Below are 19,398 nucleotides of genomic sequence, written 5' to 3'. Positions count from 1 at the left end.
AGGTCGTAAGGCCGACAAAAAAAAATAATTATAAAAAATTTTCAAAATTAAAAAAAAAACAATATTAAAAAATCTACAATGAAATACAGTACAGTAAAAGTGATAAATAATGAGGAATGGATACATAGTGACTGAGCACTTACCTTTAATGTAGTCAGCTGAATGCACACAGGGCCCCCATAATTTTCTAATTATACATGGAGACTACATTAACTGGAAAAGTTTCGGTATAGAAAATGCGCTCGTCATTTAAAAAAAAAAAAAATTGGTCACAACTGTGGCGGTCGTATGTCCAGACGGTCGTAAAGTCAGAGCAGGTCTTAAGTACTGATGGACGTAAGTCCAAGCAGTTGTAAGTCGGGGACTACCTATATTAAAAAAGATATGAGTAAAGCAAGAGCACATTTGAAGATATCTTAATTTAGTGTCTTTGAGTTGAAAGATAAGGAGTGTTTTAAGTAAAGCTTATGCAACTGTTCAACTAGTAAAACTCAATTTATCCCTCTGGTACTCCTGGCCATGATAGATCTCAACCCCTCGCGATTTTTCGACACAGGTTGCGTCAGTTACAAATGGTTTTTCCATTTTAGTAAACATTGGGTAGTGATCCAGACCCAAATTGCACCCATAGAGATGCATTTGCCAGCCCATGAGGCTAGTGGGAGGAACTTAAGAGGCTGATAGGGCCAGTCCACTGTTCCAGCATTTCTGCTTATGGGAGGGGTGCTCTTAGTGTGAGATACAGTTGAGCGGGAGGGGTCAGGCCAGTACGGGAGCTCTTAGTGACTCAATCTGCATCAAAAGACCACAAGAGGGTTAAGTTTAAGTTGATGATATGTGTGATTAGGTTACATTTTACATATTCACATCTGTGTTTTGTTATACACTATTTCAGTGTAATAAAATCTAAATACTAATCTCTCCAAAACCATAAAACCTTAATCAACTGATCCACCTCATATCACTGGAAATGGAAGTACAGAATACTGTAAAGCATTTGATTAACACTGACCCTATGGTAATAAGAACGAATATAATTAACTTTTTGGGGGTTACTCATGAACATGGCATGTCACGTAGGCCGGCCATTTATGCCAAAGTATTCCTTAAAAACATAACCTGACTCGTGATTCTCTAAATATCTAAAGACATCCCCCATGTCCACGTGAAATCCACTGCTCTTTACGCGAATGTTGTTTTCTGAGCCGAGCTCTTCAAATGTAGAAAATCGACGTAATTTGGATAAATCTTGTTCTGCAGTAATTTCCATATCTTCATGTTTTTTACAAAGAATCTTCTGCCAGTTCCATGATCTAACCTGGAATGGTCAAAATATTAAAGATTCTACTGTATTCTGTAAGTCAGTCTCCATAAGTAACATGAGAAAGTTCATGTTTCTGTTATTTGAAGTAAGCCAACAAAATATTGTCCTCCAGTGGCTATAAACACATGTACTCCAGCATGATACAAAGTGACAGTGAAACATGCAGTTCCTCTTAGGTTATAATATATAGTTCAATTCACAAAGACTTCCTATCAAAAATCAAGGTTATATTCTTGCTTCTAAAATGTAGTGATGAATTTTGCAAATGGGAATGTTACAGATGCATAAGCATATTTTAAGGATTAAAGTCATTACATCACCCCTTCATTGCAAAAATAGTTAATTTAACTTCAGAAATACTATCTAACATCTGTTTCATCATCATCATCAATATTTTACAGCTATTTTCCACACTTGCATGGGTTAGCTGTGATTACCTGCTGGCAGCTCTCCATGCTGCACTGTTTTTTTCAGTTTATCTTGTCAGGTTTCTAACTTTAATGTCGTTTCTTACAACCTCTCCCCCTGCCATTCTAGGCCTGTCCCTGGCTCTCTTGCCCTCCACATTTAGACTCATGCACCTTTTGATCTAATTTGTCTCATCCATTCTCTTCACATTCCCAAATCATCTCAACTTGCCTCTATGCAAAACTTCACCAATACAGCACTCTCAATACCCAGCCACTCTCTTAGCTCAGAACAGTACCTCCTTTCTTTCAGTGTCACATTGCAAACTGCAGTTATTTAAAAAAGAGAAATTTCATTCATATAAAATACAGTAATGTGATATCTAAAAATTGCCCAAAACAAACTAGGAGAACTTGAAATCCTAATACTGTACTTACTGTAGTATGATCCAAAAATTCCATTGCACTTTGGGGCTAGTATTTGGAAAAGTGGTTATGTTTAGCAAATCCCCAAAAATATTGAGACCCCAGGCATCCGAAAGAATATGAAACATCAGATGAAGATCAACTCGACCAATACATTAATATGTCTGAGGTTATCACTCGTTTCTGTTCCATTGGACCCTGGGGTCTTGATACTTTTTGGATTGGCTGTACATGTTTGGAAAAATATTGGAAAATAATACTGGGTGGATGAAGAGGAGAACCAGAAGGAAGCACTCTCTGTTTTTGAAAACAAAGCTGTTGTACCTAACAATACATGAAAGTTTGGAAAATACAATTTATCTAATCCAAAACATACAAATGTATTACAAACACATTCTTATATTTTATTTACAATGTCTTACTTCTCCAGTGAGAGCAACCCCCCCCCCCCTAAGAGGGTTCACACAACAGAAAAATATTCAGGTTACCCTCTCACTCACATTCCACCCCTGCCCTCTCTAGTTCCCGTGTCCCCCTCCTATTCTCTCCTTAACATACTGTTCCACCCTTCCCCCCCATGCTGTAGACAATCTTCCTCTACACAATGCACGTGAAACATTGAAAAGCTATTAGCAGCACATTCTTGAGTTAGTATCATATCAACCTTTTGTACCAACAGCATTCATAATCTTGATCAAGTGTTTAGCATCTTACCTTATGCCACCAGTCTTCTGTGTTCCGTGACAAACCTTCAACACAGATTATTCCAGGTTTTCCAGGTAAACAGAATCCAGTTAAATCAAACTCTTTAGACAAATCCAAGATGTCTTTCCGTTTCACCTGGAATTGTTTGTGGCATAAGCTTCATCAAATAAAATATTCCAAGAGAAAAGAAATATGATTAAAACATGATAATCAAGTAAAGCCCAACTCAAGGTAAAAAAAACTAAGACATGGAGAATAGATAGACATCCTCAAAAGAGTTTCATATCTCTAAAGAGAACACATATTTTATTTCACTGTAATATGTCCAATCACTGCGATGGTTTGTTGGTTTTCAGAAATTATGAAAACCAAAAAAATCTTAAATATGGGGCACTAAAAATATAACGAATCTGCCAAATGCAAATCCTAATCTACCTAACAACTTGTTCATAAGCCTGGTTAAATATACAGGTTGATCTTCTCTTATCCAGTATTTCATCGACCGGTAACTCATAATTAATGACACTTATACAGTACATGTACAAAAAGCCTCAAACATCCCATTGAATGGCATGTTCAACCACCTGGTGATTATCCAGTTGATGAGACCTAATTCTAACATTACAGCATAACCCCCAGATATCCGGCATTTATCCTGTAATTCAACTAAATATTTTGTTTATTTTTTACATAAAAAATACTGTATATACTATAGTATACTATATATTTTGTTTTACATTAACTCACAATATTCCGAGATTTCAAGGTGCAATCTCAGAATAGCATAACACATGCGACCTACACGAGAGAATTTGCCCGGTCAGCCACTCAAATATGCGTTAGTAGGCCTAGTGAGAGGATACTCATCCACAGTCACCACTTACTTTCACGTATTTTGCACTGTATATACAGTGGTCCCTCGGTTAACGAACGGTTCGGTTAATTAAATTTCGGTTAACGAATTACCTTTCATAAGAATCTTCAATTCGGTTAACGAACAAAAATTTGATTAATGAAATCCTTACGAACATCACGTTTTGCTGTGAGCATCAGCTGATGGGCTAGTCTGCCAATTCAGTAATCTGTTCTATTCTTACATTTGTTTCCAATGGAGTAAATATCAATAAAGTTGTGCTCTTTAATATTTTTGCATTTTTTTAAATTAAAATTATTAGTCATTTTAACATTTATTTAACATATTGATAATATATGCAGTACAGGGAACTAATTTTTTGTGCGCCCATCAGCAGCTTGACTTGGCCACAAGGCGTCAGTTGGGCTTTGTTGACAGTGAAGTGAACATCTATTTTGTTGGTCTTGAATATTTTTGCATTTTTCATTGAAATTATTGGTCATTATGAAATTTAGTTAACATATTGATAATATATAGCAAAGTGCAGTGTTGATTTAAAGAAAATAATCTTGAATTACACCTAGTGAACTTAAAATTTTATTGGTGAAATGATGGCATCAAGCATGGGTCCACTGAAACGTGATTTCTCCTCCATCCCCACTTCCTTCTCTTCTCCCTTCTCCTCCACCCCCCACTTCTAATTCCCATCATCATCATCATCATCAACCAGGAACCTTCTACATACACACCTCAAAGTAAGTGTACTTTACTGCATTTTTTTTTTTTTTACTTTGTATGTACTTTTCTGTGAGCTGGAACCAATTACCCAATATCCCATTGAAACAATGGATTCAGTTAACGAAATTTTCGGTTAACGAATGACCTTCTGGAACGAATTGTGTTCATTAACCGAGGGACCACTGTACTGTACTGTAGTGCAGTGAGCCCCCATCACCTCTGACCCCTACCACGTGGCAGTACAAGCTTGAATTATCATTGTCATTTGCCTGCAGTGCTGGTAAGTGTTAATTTTGTGCAAGTTTTCTGATTATGGTAGGTTATTTTGGCCTAAAAGTTGGGTATAAGGGTGGAATGAAAGAAAAGGAGGAAATTGCCTTTAATTTGGAATGTTTAGAGCCCCATATATTCCAAGTTATCAAGGGTCTAATGAAGGCTTGGTTCCTTGGGACCCAGAGATTAGCCTTCTATCCGAGAACAGCCCTAGCCCTTATAAACCTGCATGAAGAAGCCGCAGTTGCTATGCTAATTCCCTATCATAGAGACACATGTTGTGGAGGGTCCTAAGACTCAAGCCTTCAGCAGGGATATTCATGAATCAATCTGACAGATTTAGGTAATACAGCTGTAAATTCTTTCACGGTTACTTCTTAGTGAATACTGTACTGGGTACCATGACCAATAATATTTACAGTTACTGTACTTATTGGCTAAGGAATTAGGTCACCTGAGACACTGTAGAGTATTGTTAATTCTCACTGGATACTGAGTCATAAGACCAGAAATACATAGATTATATTGTTAACTTACCTTACTGTATATATGATGTGAGTAAATCCAGAGTCGGGCAAATTTAGTGTCCTTGATTTCCACTAAATTATCATCAGACTTAGACACCTCCTCAGGACAATCATCAAAGAATGTCTCACCTTTTTCTTGTAACCATGTAACAGCAGGACCTACACACAGATCACCTTGTTGCAGGGTCTTCAGATACCTAAAATTATTGAAACACATTAATACCCACAAAATTTTAAATGTATGAACCTTATCACTAGTGCATACGTACATAATATTATGTTCCTGGCTTGATAGGTCTAAAATGGTATTTAATTCTTTGAACTATTGTACTTATGCATTTTGCATAAAAAAATACTCAGCCACTTGAGCCACTTATTTCACAAAATGCATCAAGAAAATTCTGCAAAAATTAAGCTATTTCATTGAAATTTATTCTTTTTGTGTCCCCTCTAGCTGTTACCACACAAAGTGCTCGGTGGATGGAAGAGAGTACAGTACAGTACAAATTTTTTTTTATCTCTTCTAGCAGTCATATGTTTGTATTCTTCTGTGGGTTTTAATCATTATCTTGTACAGTAAGTCCTCGTTTAACGTTGCCCCCAATAACGTCGCTATTCTTTAGATACCCATGATTTGGATGACGTCCCGCCGATTCAATATAACATCATTACGGACTACTTTTACGGCGCATCACCCTCTCTTATCTTGGTGCGCTACGCTCTCAGAGCATCACGGCGTACCCACGCGTCGCCAGTCTTTGTTAAGCTACCACAGCATTTGTGGGTATTTAAGCGTTTTTGCTCTTAATACTGTACTCTAACCATTCGAAATGGCTTCCAAGTGCCCGTTAAGTGCTACAGATGCTAGTGTTGTGAAGAAACAACGTAAGACCATTAGCCTTGCTACGAAAATGAAGGTTTTAAACCAGGAGGGGAGCCACCCGCCGAGTCTCAGTGACTCGACACCCTCTTCCTCCGCTCCACTACCCACCACAAGCTCGCTTCACCACCTCCATCCATCAGTGAGTACAATACAAAATTATTAAGTTTATTTATATACGTATATCCTATTTTCAATAAAAATGCCATTGAATTTCTGTATTTTATGGGGCAAAGGGAGGCTGGGGAACGTAACTCCTGTATTTTATCTATTTATGGGGAAAATTGATTCTGCTAACGCCGTTTCCAATAACGTCGCGGTTTTCAGGAACGGAACCAAGACGTTAAGCAAGGACTTACTGTACCTTATTTTGTCTTCTTTCATATAATTTTTTTCTGAACAGCATTTCCTTTTTTTAATATCCAGTTGTCAATAAATAAGTAATGTAGCCTCCTATTACTACTAGTATTAGCTGAATGACCATATATCAAAATTAAATCTACATTTTGTCTTGAATTCATGATTTCATAAAGGAACACCGAGTTTTCATATACTCTGTATATTCACTGGAAACAATATTTAGATAAATGTATTCATATTATTTGGGTAAAAAAATGGTCATCCTACCTCAAATAGAATGTTTTCTATGCCTAAAAATATAAAAATTTCTCTGGGTCAATGAACACATACAGTACTTAGTCCCTTTGCTATTAGTGATGTCCCAAACAGTTGGTGGGTGGCTGATGGCTGGTATTCAAATGCTACTTTTAATATTGTTTTAATTGTCTCTGTTAATAAAAGATTTGGTTTGTTAGATAATATGTATACTGTACAGTATACAAGCTTTAAACATTAAATTTACACCCAAGGTCACAGCAATTTGTATCTCTAAAAACAGTGGTAAAATATTCAAAATGTGAAAAGAAATTCTAACAAACCAACATAGTGTTCAACATGGATAGGAAATTTTAAGTATTAAAGGTTGTAGGTTGATGAACACATGTGAGAAGGAAGAGAGTTCCATACTTAAGAATTGTGAGAATAATGATGAGGTTTAACTAAAGGGATCTTATATGCATTAACCCTTACATTGGCATAATGCAGTACAGTATACTACAGTGCAGTATATTACAATTGAATGACACACCAGCATTGGCCAATTTTTTTTTCTTGCCAAAATTACCTCGGAATTGTCATAAATCTGTGTAAAACATGAAAATTTTACTTGGTGAGCATTGGTAGTCCAGTACAAAGGGCCTCTTGGATGTCGCCTTGGTCTATCACCATAAAGAGAAAGATAAAAAGGGACCAATTGCATATCATGTGCAATATAAATTTGCATTACAATCATAATAGGTAAACAAACCCTAAGAGCTCCTGGTTGAGGCGATGTTGGGCATCACGATTCAGTGTCTGTGAACGCACAAATACACTTGGCTGTACGGCTGGATAGTGGTGAGGGAGGTTGACACTCATGCTGAGACGGCCCTGATTTACAAGAAAACAAAATAAACCATTATTAGCTTGCTAGATAAAGACTTAAATTAAAATGGAAAAGAAATATTTGAAAAGTTGCCTTATTATTAGACATATTAACTTAAATGAGGCAAAGTTCTTACCAGATCAAATGGGTTTACTGATTAGTGTTTTGTTTAGGCTTCAAAATAATTACGGTAATAGTGTTAACATCAGAGCATTTAGTTACATTCCTGACCAAAACTTCATCATATAAAGAATGGAGGAAATTTTCATAAGAATTGTATGAGGAGGCCATTAATAATAATAATAATAATAATAATAATAATAATAATAATAATAATGTAATAATATATGAATTACATGTATGGTACTGTTCTGTAATGACAAAGAGGACTATCAATTACTCAGAAAGTGTAATCTGTCACTACTATTTAATTAGCTAAGTTAAATAGCTGCTTCATCTCATATCCTAAATCAATTTACAGTCAGTTCAGCTATAACGCGATAGTTGTGTTCTTGTAAAATATCGTGTTATAGAAAATCGCGTCATAGAAATAACAGGGCTTATGGAGAAAATAGGGTTAGGTGCAGATTATTACTCGAAATCGAAAAAAATTAGTAGTTAGCCTAACACAAAGGATAGCACAGTCTAAATAAATATTACATTCATATCTAATAATGAAATCATACAGTAAATGTAACACTTTACCTTGAAAAAATATGAATATAACTTGATGGGGGAGAAGGGTGATTTTGAGGTTGATAACATCGAGCTTCTCTTCAAGTGTTATATCCTTTCGTTTACGATCATCACCGGGAATTCGATCACCAGAACGCTTCTTGGAGATATTCTTCTTTACCATATTCACAGTTAATACCACAAAATTGGAGAAATAGTAAGCAAAAATCGCGTTACAGCAAACAAGCGTTCGGATCATACAAATATCGTTCCTCTATTCATAAATCGCGTTAGAGCAAATTCGCGTTATCAAAACACGCGTTATAGCAGAACTTATGCTCATCAATGATGCCCTAAGAGAAACCCCTGCTCGCTGGAAATATGTTGACGACTCCACCATTGGGATCAGCGTCAACAATTCTGCTCCCAACTATACCGCCCTTCAGGATTTATTGAACAGTCTCCAAAACTGGGCCACCAACAACCATGTCACCATCAACCATACCAAGACCATGGTTATGCACATCAACCTCTCCTCCGACATTGTCCCACCCCCTTCCATTACTTTAGGTCCGAACACACTCCAGGTTGTAGATTCCACAAAGCTCCTCGGCGTCACCATAGACAACAAACTAAATTGGAAACCACACGTCAGTGAAGTTGTCAAATCCTCCAGTTTCCGTCTCCACCTCCTCCGCCGACTCAAGTCCCTCGGAGTTCCTGCACCAGAGCTCCTCAGTGTTTACACAACATTCATACTTCCCAAGCTCACCTAAGCCTCCCCCACCTGGTCTTCCTCCCTAAATGCCACACAACGTAAACACCTAGAAAAAGTGCAAAAGAGGGCATGCAAGATTATTCTCTCCCCTTCCTACTCCACATATCAAGAAGCGCTCAACACACTGACCCTTTCGACTCTCACTGACCATCACCACGACCTCATCTGCAAGTTTGGTAAGAAGCTTCTACACCATCCTCGACACCGGCTCCTACTACCGCCCGAGATCCCTAGCCCGAGAATTGCTGTTCGACACCACAACCGCATCCAGCCCATACGTGCACGAACTGATCGCTATAAGAACAGCCCAGTCCCAACCATTGTAAAAATTATCAATAACGTAATAAACCAGTGTATTTACTCCCAGTAAACACTACTTCTTGCACTGTCACTATGTTGAAATGCACTGTAGTTTGAGCTTTTCCCCATCTAGTTATTATATATCTTATTTGTATCACTTATGTCACTTGTATATTATTTGTAATTCGAAACCCATTCCCCAAATATGTAACCGTATATTTTCAGCCTTCTGGCTGCCAAGCTCTTTCAATAAACCATTAATTATTATTATTATTATTATTAACTCACTGTACTGTACAGTATAGTAATACTGTATATTTTAAACATCAAAGTATACTGTACCTTTTCAACATCCAGATTGATGACGAGGTCAAGACGAGGAGGCAGAAGCAATGTGCGACCCTCAGCAAAGTCCCTCAGGTCACACAACACTGATGGGTCATCCACCTCTAACTCTCTTGGGTCAGGGAACATGGACTAGAACAAGAAATACATGCCATATGATCCACATATTAAAGTTTATAATGCAGTATATATTATAAAGTATGTACTGTATTAGCATTTTCTCTATGATCAATTTATAGATGTTATCTCTGGCAATTCATAACTTAATCTAATTAGAGAAAATTAAATAAATGGTGTGTACAGGATATAATACCAATGGATTGACAAAAGAGTGATACAGGTACTGTATATACATTCACAGAAAAATCAAATATTATACAGTACACCCTGAACTTCCATTGATACAGTAATGTACAGGGTACTGTACTTGTATTATTATAATTGTAAGCAAAAATTTACTCAAAACACCTACAGTACTCCCACAAGGTAACAGTACCATAATATAGTACAGAACCATAATCTGTTCTGTAATTTGACTGTCAAGTACTTTGAAGGGTATATTTCTTAAACATAAATGTAGTACTGTACCCTAATGTAAAGACTATATGAATATTACTACTTACCTCTATAGTACAGTATATACTGTACAGTATGTGAAAGTGGGTCCTATAGGCAATACAGGTGTTCCCCGACTTACGACTGCTTGGACTTACGTCCATCTGTACTTTTACAACTTGCTCTGACCTTACGACCGTCAGGACATACGACCGCAGCAGTCGTGACCAAAAATATTTTCAAATGACGCGCGCATTTTCTATACCGAAATGTTTCTATCCCGGGCGAGAGTGTGGCGGGCTCTGTTCGCTGCGTGGGTACACTCACTCAGTGGAGCGCTTAGTTCATGTTTGGCTATTGTAGCCTATACTGATCGCGCTGTGAACTTTCGTTATTATCGTGCTAAATTGACTTTATAATGACTGGAAAGCGTAAAAGTGAGAGTGCTGGTGGTGCTCCAAAGAAAAGGAGACAGGCAATTACTTTTGAGATGAAAATGAAGATAATAACTCAGCATGACAATGGAAAAACTGTAGCTACAATCTCACGCGACCTAGGTTTCTCACACTCGACCATATCCACTATTCTGAAGGACAAGGAATGTATTCGTGATGTAGTGAAAGGAACAACACCTATAAAGGGAACTATAATTTCAAAGAAAAGACAAGGTCCTATTCACGATATGGAAAAATTATTGGTGATATGGATAGAAGACCAGATACAGAAGTGTGTACCCTTAAGCCTTCTAACCATACAGGCTAAAGCAAGAAGCCTGTTCCAAAGTCTGAAGGAGCAGGCAGGAGATGAATGTGATCAAACCTTTACAGGAAGTCATGGGTGGTTTGATAGATTTAAAAAACGCTACAGTCTACACAATGTTAAGGTGAGTGGAGAGGCAGCTAGTGCCGATGTTGGTGCTGCCGAAGCTTTTAAGGAGGAGTTAGGTGAAGTGATTGTGGAAGGGAATTATTTGCCTGAGCAAATATTCAATGTGGATGTGACTGGATTATTGTGGAAGCGCATGCCTGAGCGGACATACAGTTTCAAAGGAGTTAATGAAAATGTAGTTATTTCCGATATTAGTAACAAGATAGTGGAGTTAAGTAAACAGCTGGAGTTAGAAATTGATAATGAAGATGTTGAACAGTTGGTTGAAAGTGTAGCAGAAGAGCTCAGTAACGAGGATCTTATTGAACTAGATGCACAGAAAAATGCAGAGAAAGAAGAGAGACAAAATTTAGAAGAAGAACCCGCACCCCCCCAAAAAGTTTTCAGTGAAACAAATGGCAGAGGCATTTGTTACAATTAATAAAGGAATGTAAATGTTTGATGACATGGATCAAAATTATGAGCGTTATGCCAAAGTTGACAGAATGATCCAAGATGCACTTACTTGCTACAGAGAAATTTATAATGAAAAGAAAAAACAAACTGTGCAGTCTAAATTGGACATCTATTTTAAGAAGTCCCCCAGTGCTGTCTCCTCATGCCCCACCAGTGCTGCCTCTTCACTCCCTCAAGATGATCCAATACCTTCAACCAGCAAGTTTCCACAGCACATAAACCTGTCTGAAGAAAGCGACATTGATGACCCACCCAGCCCTGCCTCCTCCTCTGCCTCATCCAATTAATATAGTCTCCATGTATCCTGTAAATAGAAAATTATGGGGGACCCGTGTGCATTCAGCTGACTACATTAAAGGTAAGTGCTCAGTCACACTGTATCCATTCCTCATTATTTATTACTTTTACTGTACTGTATCCATCCCTCATTATTTACTACTTTTACTGTAATATTGTATTTCATTGTATTTTTTTTTTTTTTTATCTATGTCGGACTAACGACCAATCGGACTTACGACCTGGATTTGGGTCCCTAACCCCGTCGCAAGACGGGGAGCACCTGTACTGCCTGTTTTACTCAATCAATTACATCATTTCCTAATTGCTAAAGTCACCTCCTTTATCACACTACAATGGAAGCTTAAAACCACTCATATTTTGTAATGATAACATATAATGTACTGTACAGTATTAACAATTGTAATATCCAGGAATAGGTACTGGTTATTTAATTAAATAAACTCATTAAATATCTAGATTCATACATGTCTTACAAGTTAAATACTATATCAACATAACTTTACCTACCTGTAACATGTCCATCTCAGACAACTGAAGCTCAATCATGGCCACCAGTTCTGACTGGTCAAGTGACTCGCATGTCACATCTGACTGACCTTCAGTCTCCTTGCTCATATTTCTACAAGTACTCTAGAATTGAGAAATTTTTTTGTTTAGAATTAATGACATGAGGTTTATTGCTGTAATCTACAAAACTTCATTGGCAATTTTCAGGTTATTTCAGAAAGTATGAATACTGTATACAACAAGTATTTTCAATCAGCAATAATGAGCCTGCCAGATTAATAGTGCTTACTGTTCCTTAATTGGATGAAGATCTGGATATAGTATACAGGACTTTTCCTTCTATCCAGAATAGACCTAAATAACCAGACTAAAGGCCCGTCCACACGATCGAGCAGTGCCTGGCTGGCATGCGCTAAATGCCCATTATCGGGCAAAATTGGCGGGCAAACCAGCGGATTGCCCGTGCCCGTCGTTGAGCGAAATCATGGTCCACCTGCCTGGTGGTTTGCTGCCAGATATGGAGCGACGACTCTGCCAGACAAACGATAAAACCGGAAAACCGACATTCCTATAATATTTTCATTAATATTCAACATTACACAAGCCTGCAATACAAGACACGTGTTATTATTGGAACCTCACATGACTGTAAAAAACAGCTGATCACTACGCCACCGCTGACCTCGGGGTCCTCAAGTCGGTGAGGTATGAACAGAGATACTGACCGAACATAAGCTAGTACTTTGTAAAACCTGATACGTATATGTTCCCCGCTCGGTCCAGATGTCCAGTGTATAACCAAATAAGCTTATGCAATGTACATTATTGGCGTGACAATAAACGGGAGATTGTTTATGCATTATGTAATGAGGACATTCGTGTGTGTTCTTCGTTCCTGCCGCTCTCCTCACTCTAGTTCCATAGCTTCCTTTCTATGCATATCATAATTCTAACATTATTCAATGAATTTTTATGTACTACAAATCTCACCTGCAAGTAATCTTCCTTGAGTATTTCATACATGGCTTGACAAGCTGCAGATATTATGCGAGACAAACTTTGTTTTGATATCCTCGTTCTATACTGAAGTGACGTGTAGGTGCACCCAGTTGAAAGATATATGAGCGTTGCCTCTAGACGAGTCTCTGCAGATATACTTTCCCTCATATTGGTATCCTGTTTTTTTTATATATGGTTCCACTTTCGCTAGGAGTTTGTAAAAGGTGTTGGGGTCCATTCTCATGTAATTGGTGAAGTCTTTCTCATGTCCATCTTGCAGTTCACGTAAAATCGTGGCATGACTTCCTAATACTTTTCTTCGATCTAACCACTCTTTGCACCATTCCCTTTTCTGCATATGGTTCTTCTCTTTGCACATAGCAGCAATTATTATAGTACACAACGCTATTCGCTTTAACTGTCCGGCAATTATTCCTGTGACACACCATGGTGATCGTACCGCACCCGCCACTGCCGACCACCTACCGGCACCTGACTATGACTGCCGCCAACCACCCCCGTGTGTACAACAACACACAGGCTTTGCCCGGTAAACGGGCAAAGCCCGCCGGGCACTGCTCGGTCGTGTGGACGGGGCTTAAGTGATTGTGACTGCAGCGGGCAATTTCCCCGACTTGGACCCCAAAAAATGACTAGGGTAAGTGGTGTTTGTTGGGAAAGAAAATATGCTCTATCAAGTACTGTACAGTACTCATAAGGTGATTACAGTGCTCTTTTCCCAATCTTGATTTGAGTTTTCTATTTTTATTACAGTACATAGAGTATATGTACTGTATCTGTTATGATAAATGTTTGTGCACATATTGATGGCAAAAAAAAAAAGCCCTCTAATTTTTCTACTCATTTTCACGAATTACAGGTACAGGTACTATTATCATAGCTAGTAATGTTATTTATTATAATCATTATTGCTATTATTTTAGTACATTAACTGTTATAATACTGTACAGTACAGGTATTACCCAAATATTACTGTATCACTATTACAGTATCCTGTATGTATCTTATTATTATTATTACTAGTACTATAAGTATCATATTATTGTTATTACTGTTTTCCTTTAATAGATTACTAATTACTACCATCAATACTACTATAAACATTATTATCATACTGATCAATATTAATATTAAAATATTTCAATTATGGTATCATCACAGTTAAAATCACTACTTCATATTTCATAACTTTAAAATACAGTACTGTATCTTACAGCTTGTTACATCCATATATATGTATTGTATAATGTACACTAAAAAACAAGTCATAAAACCATTTACCTTGTACCTCACTGACATCTTTGGTAACAAGAGAAAAAGAAAACTTGAGCAGCTCCAGCCTCAGCAAGGAGCAACACCACACTGACTTACAACACGGCAACTGCCTGCTTTTATAGCCACCCCTAGCCCCTCCCTAACCCTCTCCTACCCCCCTTACCCCCGTGCGGTTGTTTCCTTAACAAGACCCTAATTTAATGCCAGTCCATAGGAGATTCTTGCATCCCACTGTGAACTTTCCCTTTACTTTCATTAATAAACTTCATTTGGCATGACTAATCAAAATTAGAGACAAAGCTACTGCGGTACCACTAATCATATAAAAATCGTCATTTTTCCAAGTCTAATTCATACTTAGTCACCTAGAATTATTGTTTTGAGATCCAGTTCACATGAATATTAACAAATGCCTTTCGGAGTTAACAAATCCATATGGTTTTGTTTAGAAAACTTTGAAGATAAAGAAATCACATTTTGTCACTTTCAAATCAAGAAAGAAATGTAAGCATGTACACTGTCCAATAATTTACATAAAATCACTGACAAGTGAGTAGATATTAGGATATGAGCTAAATACAGTACACAAATTTATCTTTATTTTATTGAAAATTATGATATAAAACACTGGCAACATATGCTTCATGAAAAACAAGATCACTGGATATGCTCTAACCCTTTAGTAGTGACGAAATACTATACTTTTATGTCAGACATGCATTAATCATGCAGAGACTTGTTATTTACATCATGGGAGTACAAAAAGAAATTCATTCCCGAGTTCTCTTTTGTTCTGTAGCCCCATTCATGCACACTCTTCACTGTCATGCATAAATTCTTTTAAACATAACTGATGGTAGGTTCAAAAAGAGGAACAATAAACCCTTGATATTATCTACTAGCATTAAACAAAGCTGTAAGTAATGTTATACCACAGTTATGAAACTTAAGAATATATAACAGGACGTACATATTTTTTTCTCTGGAAACCCCATCCTTTTCACAATGGACCATGTGATAAAAAGAGGGGGTTTGTAAAGGATTGCACAACACCTGGTGCCTATTAGTCTTAGCTGTAGTGTGACAGTCATGAACTTAACTGCTCCCATGTAGAACATGATTTGTAAACAAACTAATTAAAAATTGTAATTAAGTAATGATACCAGTACTGTACTGCAAACATGTATATATACAGTACAGTACAATGCATGAAACAACCAAATACCTGACAACTGGTCACTAACAACCATAACATAATTAAAAAATCTCAACTCTACTCCCACTGAATTGTAATTTTGATAAAATTTTTAGTGCATCCAAATTACCCATGACACTTGTCTTCATATATCCATCTTTATAACATTTTCCTGTGCAGTTCAAGAATAACCAACACACACTGACCATTTTGGCATTAGCTAGCAGAGGCTCTACCCATAATCTTTCCCATGCCATACACTAACCTGTCTGTATTTATTCTCTTTATCTTCAGTATTTTTCCCTAAACTATAAACTAGTCTTGTGTAACTAACTTATAATCAGTCTTCCGTAAATGCAAAGATAAACTAAATTAACAAGGGCCTCACATATGAGCTGCAGTTTATATTTATTGATTACCATTTTTATCTCAAATTACATAGTTAGATATGAATGACTGTGTGTTCCAATGCATGATCACCATGTAGGAAATCAAACATACAGAGACACATATACTGTATGCATAATAGATACATATAGGCTATTTTATGGGTCAACATGTGTAATGCATATACTGTAATGTAGGTGTAATTATGTATGTTCGAGTATGTACAGTATAATGTACAGGTATACTAGAAAAACTTTGTGTGTGTATTCTCAACACTGTAACATGTGCAGAAAATTAATACAACTATATGCATATAATAAGGGATGGTGATAATGATTTGATTTCATTTTAATTCATGAATTACAATATCATATTTTCCTCACAATCTTGTAACATTGTCAATTTAACATTATTTACTGATGGACAAATTTGCAGGGACGATGTTTACCACCCACATTCAACAATATGGAGTGATACCCAGATTCCAAAGTACCGTTTAGAGGGACCAGTTTTACCTTGGAAACACCTTGAACTTGTCAGCTCTGACCTTCACCTACGTTCATTACTCACAAACCCTCCTACAAAACGCTTTAAAATACAAAGAATAGTTTTTTACGACACTAATTCCTCAAAAATTTGTTTAGAAGTAATCTTATTGTTAAATTATTAAATTATTCTTTAGTGAACTCTACAGGAGAAGTGTATTACTCATCACACGATAAAGGGGTCCAGTAATGGGGTTGAAGGCTCCAAGCCCCGCCCCCACCACCCCTTAGAAACAGCAGTCGGAACTAACAATAATTATATAAACACAATTTCCTGTAGATAATTACCTGCTGGTACTAAACTAGAAAACGCACACGAGTTCTCTTAACCTAATAAATTTGTATATATTATGAGTTCTCGCCTATTTTAGGGAAAATATAGGTGAATGTGTGAAGCAGATGGTGCCACCTCGACCGTACACAAGTCCACGTGAACCTATCAAAACAAACGACCATTCGAAAGTGACTGTTTTGAACGAGAAATATTTCTCTAGAAACTTAATTTATATATTTCATTTTGTAAATTAAGGCATTAATTAATATTAAAAATTAAATAATATAATAGGATGGTATATATCGGATGACGCAGTAGAATGGACGGAACAAAGAAAGAGGGAAAGGGAGGGGGGGGGGGGGATATCTTGTGGGGTCATCGTGGGAGGGTTATTTGTGCTAAATTTATTTTAAATATATTATATATAATACCTCCACCCCCTCCCTCCTTGTGGAGGACCTCAATGCCTTGCACCCGTCTCTGCTTCCAGGGGCCCCACCCAAACCCCCGGGGTAAGTCCTGACTGTCTTCCCTACAAACTACCGATGACCCTGTGGGGAATGAGATGTTTGGTTCACACTCAGGATGGGATGAAGAAAGGAAACTCACAAAGTGCTCTCTTTATACATGTTGTATTGGATGTACAATGCAGCTTGGTGCTGGGAAGGCAGCATGGTTACAAGCGTGATGTAGAGCGAGCTGGTTGGTGAGGATGCTCAGAGGAGGACCAGCTTGTGGGTCGCCATGCTCGCCGGCGGGAGCGAGGACCGCCAGGCAGGCGGAGGAGGAGGAGGTGGTGTTGCTGGCTGGTTGGTGTAGGTAGAAAGAGAGAGAACACCACGAGGTCAGGTCTTAAATAGCGGGGGTAGGCGTGGCTTAGTAGTTGACCTCCATGTTGTATGGCGGCGCTGGTTGACCCAGACCACGAGGCATACACTGGGGAATTCGTGGGGTCGGCTACGCAGCGACAAACAGCGTTTGTTGGGGAGAAATCCACTACAATACTCCCTCCTTCCCCCCAGGCGGTGTAGGAGACTTGTTGTCTGCAGGGTTGCATGGCACATGTGAGGCAGAACGGGCGGTGCATGCCTCATGTGGGACATAACGGCAGGGCGTGGATGAGCCGGCCGCTAGAAGAGACAACTGTCTAGATACACAATATTTGTGGGAGAAAGAGGGTGTGTGGAGGGGATGAATGTTGTGCTTCCCTCAAGGCAGGTACAGAGTCGTCAGATGCTCCTGCTGGGGAGTGTGGGCCTGGGTCAGGAGCAGGGGCTGCCTCAGCAAAAGCGGATGAGGGCTCATGACAGCAGCAGGGTGCAGGACAGTAGCAGGGAGTACCTGAGGGAGAAAAGAGGGGTGTGTGGGTCCGCACTCAGGCGCATGGGCCGCGTCGGGAGCAGGGGCTGCATCAGGAGCGGCAGTGGGTACTTCTGGGCCAAGGCGGCGTCTGAGGCAGGACGGGTGAGATAGGGTTGGTAGGACGTGGTGCTTGGGGCAGGAAGAGGAGCTAGTGTCTGCTTAGAGAAGCAGTGCTGCTCTAGGGTGTCTAACCTGCGGTGTAGAGACAGTAGCTGTAGAGCCGATGAGAGCTGCCTCTGCGTGGATAAGCCAGTCTTCCATGTTGCTTGAAGACTGGGAGAGTGATCGGTTTCTCCTCCATCCTTTCACAGCGCGGCTGTGAGCTTATATACACGTCCATCGAAAGTAAGCATCGCTGTTGGCCGACCACCAGTGCATTCCAGACGGCTAGGCTTGTCAGAGAAACTCGTTGCGGGATCGGCTATCAGGGACTAACGGCAGTGTCAGTTAGGGGAGAGTATCAACTACAAGTTCGGTCACTTTGTTCCAAATATTTGCGGCTTTGTTATGTATTTCTACATTGATTGCTAAGATGTTTATTCTCTTGTGTAGCTGTTCATTATTGCTGTGGTGTGTATATTTTATGTTATAAATCTGAGGGCTATATTTTGTACTGTCTGTAACCTTTTAATGCTCGTTTTACTAAGGGTGTTCAATGGGATGGGTGGATAGTCCATAATTGATTTGACAAGGACTATGTAAATCTTTCTTTGTTATTTATGCTAAGGTTCTTAGAGCGTTTTATTTTTTATAATCTTTTCTTGCCTGGCGTTCTTTATCTTTTATGTATGTTATATATCCTCTTGTTGTTAGTTTTAGTCCAAGCATCCTACCTTCAGTGGCGTATTGGTATAGTTCCTGGTCGACTATTACTGGACTTGTTTTGATCTTGGCTATTGGTTTTATCTTGAATTTGTTCT

The 19,398-nt window shown here is 38.4% G+C and overlaps 1 protein-coding gene across 1 annotated transcript; it reads right to left on the bottom strand.

The window, feature by feature from the left end:
* Positions 1-205: 205 nt before the first annotated feature.
* On the bottom strand, positions 206-17,379 carry LOC121868778 (RWD domain-containing protein 2A-like). The gene is made up of 7 exons (XM_042369680.1): positions 17,131-17,379; positions 12,421-12,543; positions 9,712-9,846; positions 7,500-7,621; positions 5,264-5,450; positions 2,872-2,997; positions 206-1,318 (listed from the first exon to the last, which is right to left on the bottom strand). Exons 2-7 carry the CDS (start codon positions 12,526-12,528, stop codon positions 1,073-1,075), a joined length of 924 nt encoding a protein of 307 aa, XP_042225614.1. The 5' UTR covers positions 12,529-12,543; positions 17,131-17,379; the 3' UTR covers positions 206-1,072.
* Between the last annotated feature and the right edge of the window lie 2,019 nt (positions 17,380-19,398).

This window comes from Homarus americanus, unplaced genomic scaffold (genome assembly GCF_018991925.1).
Source record: "Homarus americanus isolate GMGI-L3 unplaced genomic scaffold, GMGI_Hamer_2.0 scaffold30535, whole genome shotgun sequence".
In the NCBI taxonomy this organism is placed as follows: Eukaryota; Metazoa; Arthropoda; class Malacostraca; order Decapoda; family Nephropidae; genus Homarus; species Homarus americanus.
This window is presented reverse-complemented; position numbering and strand designations above follow the sequence as displayed.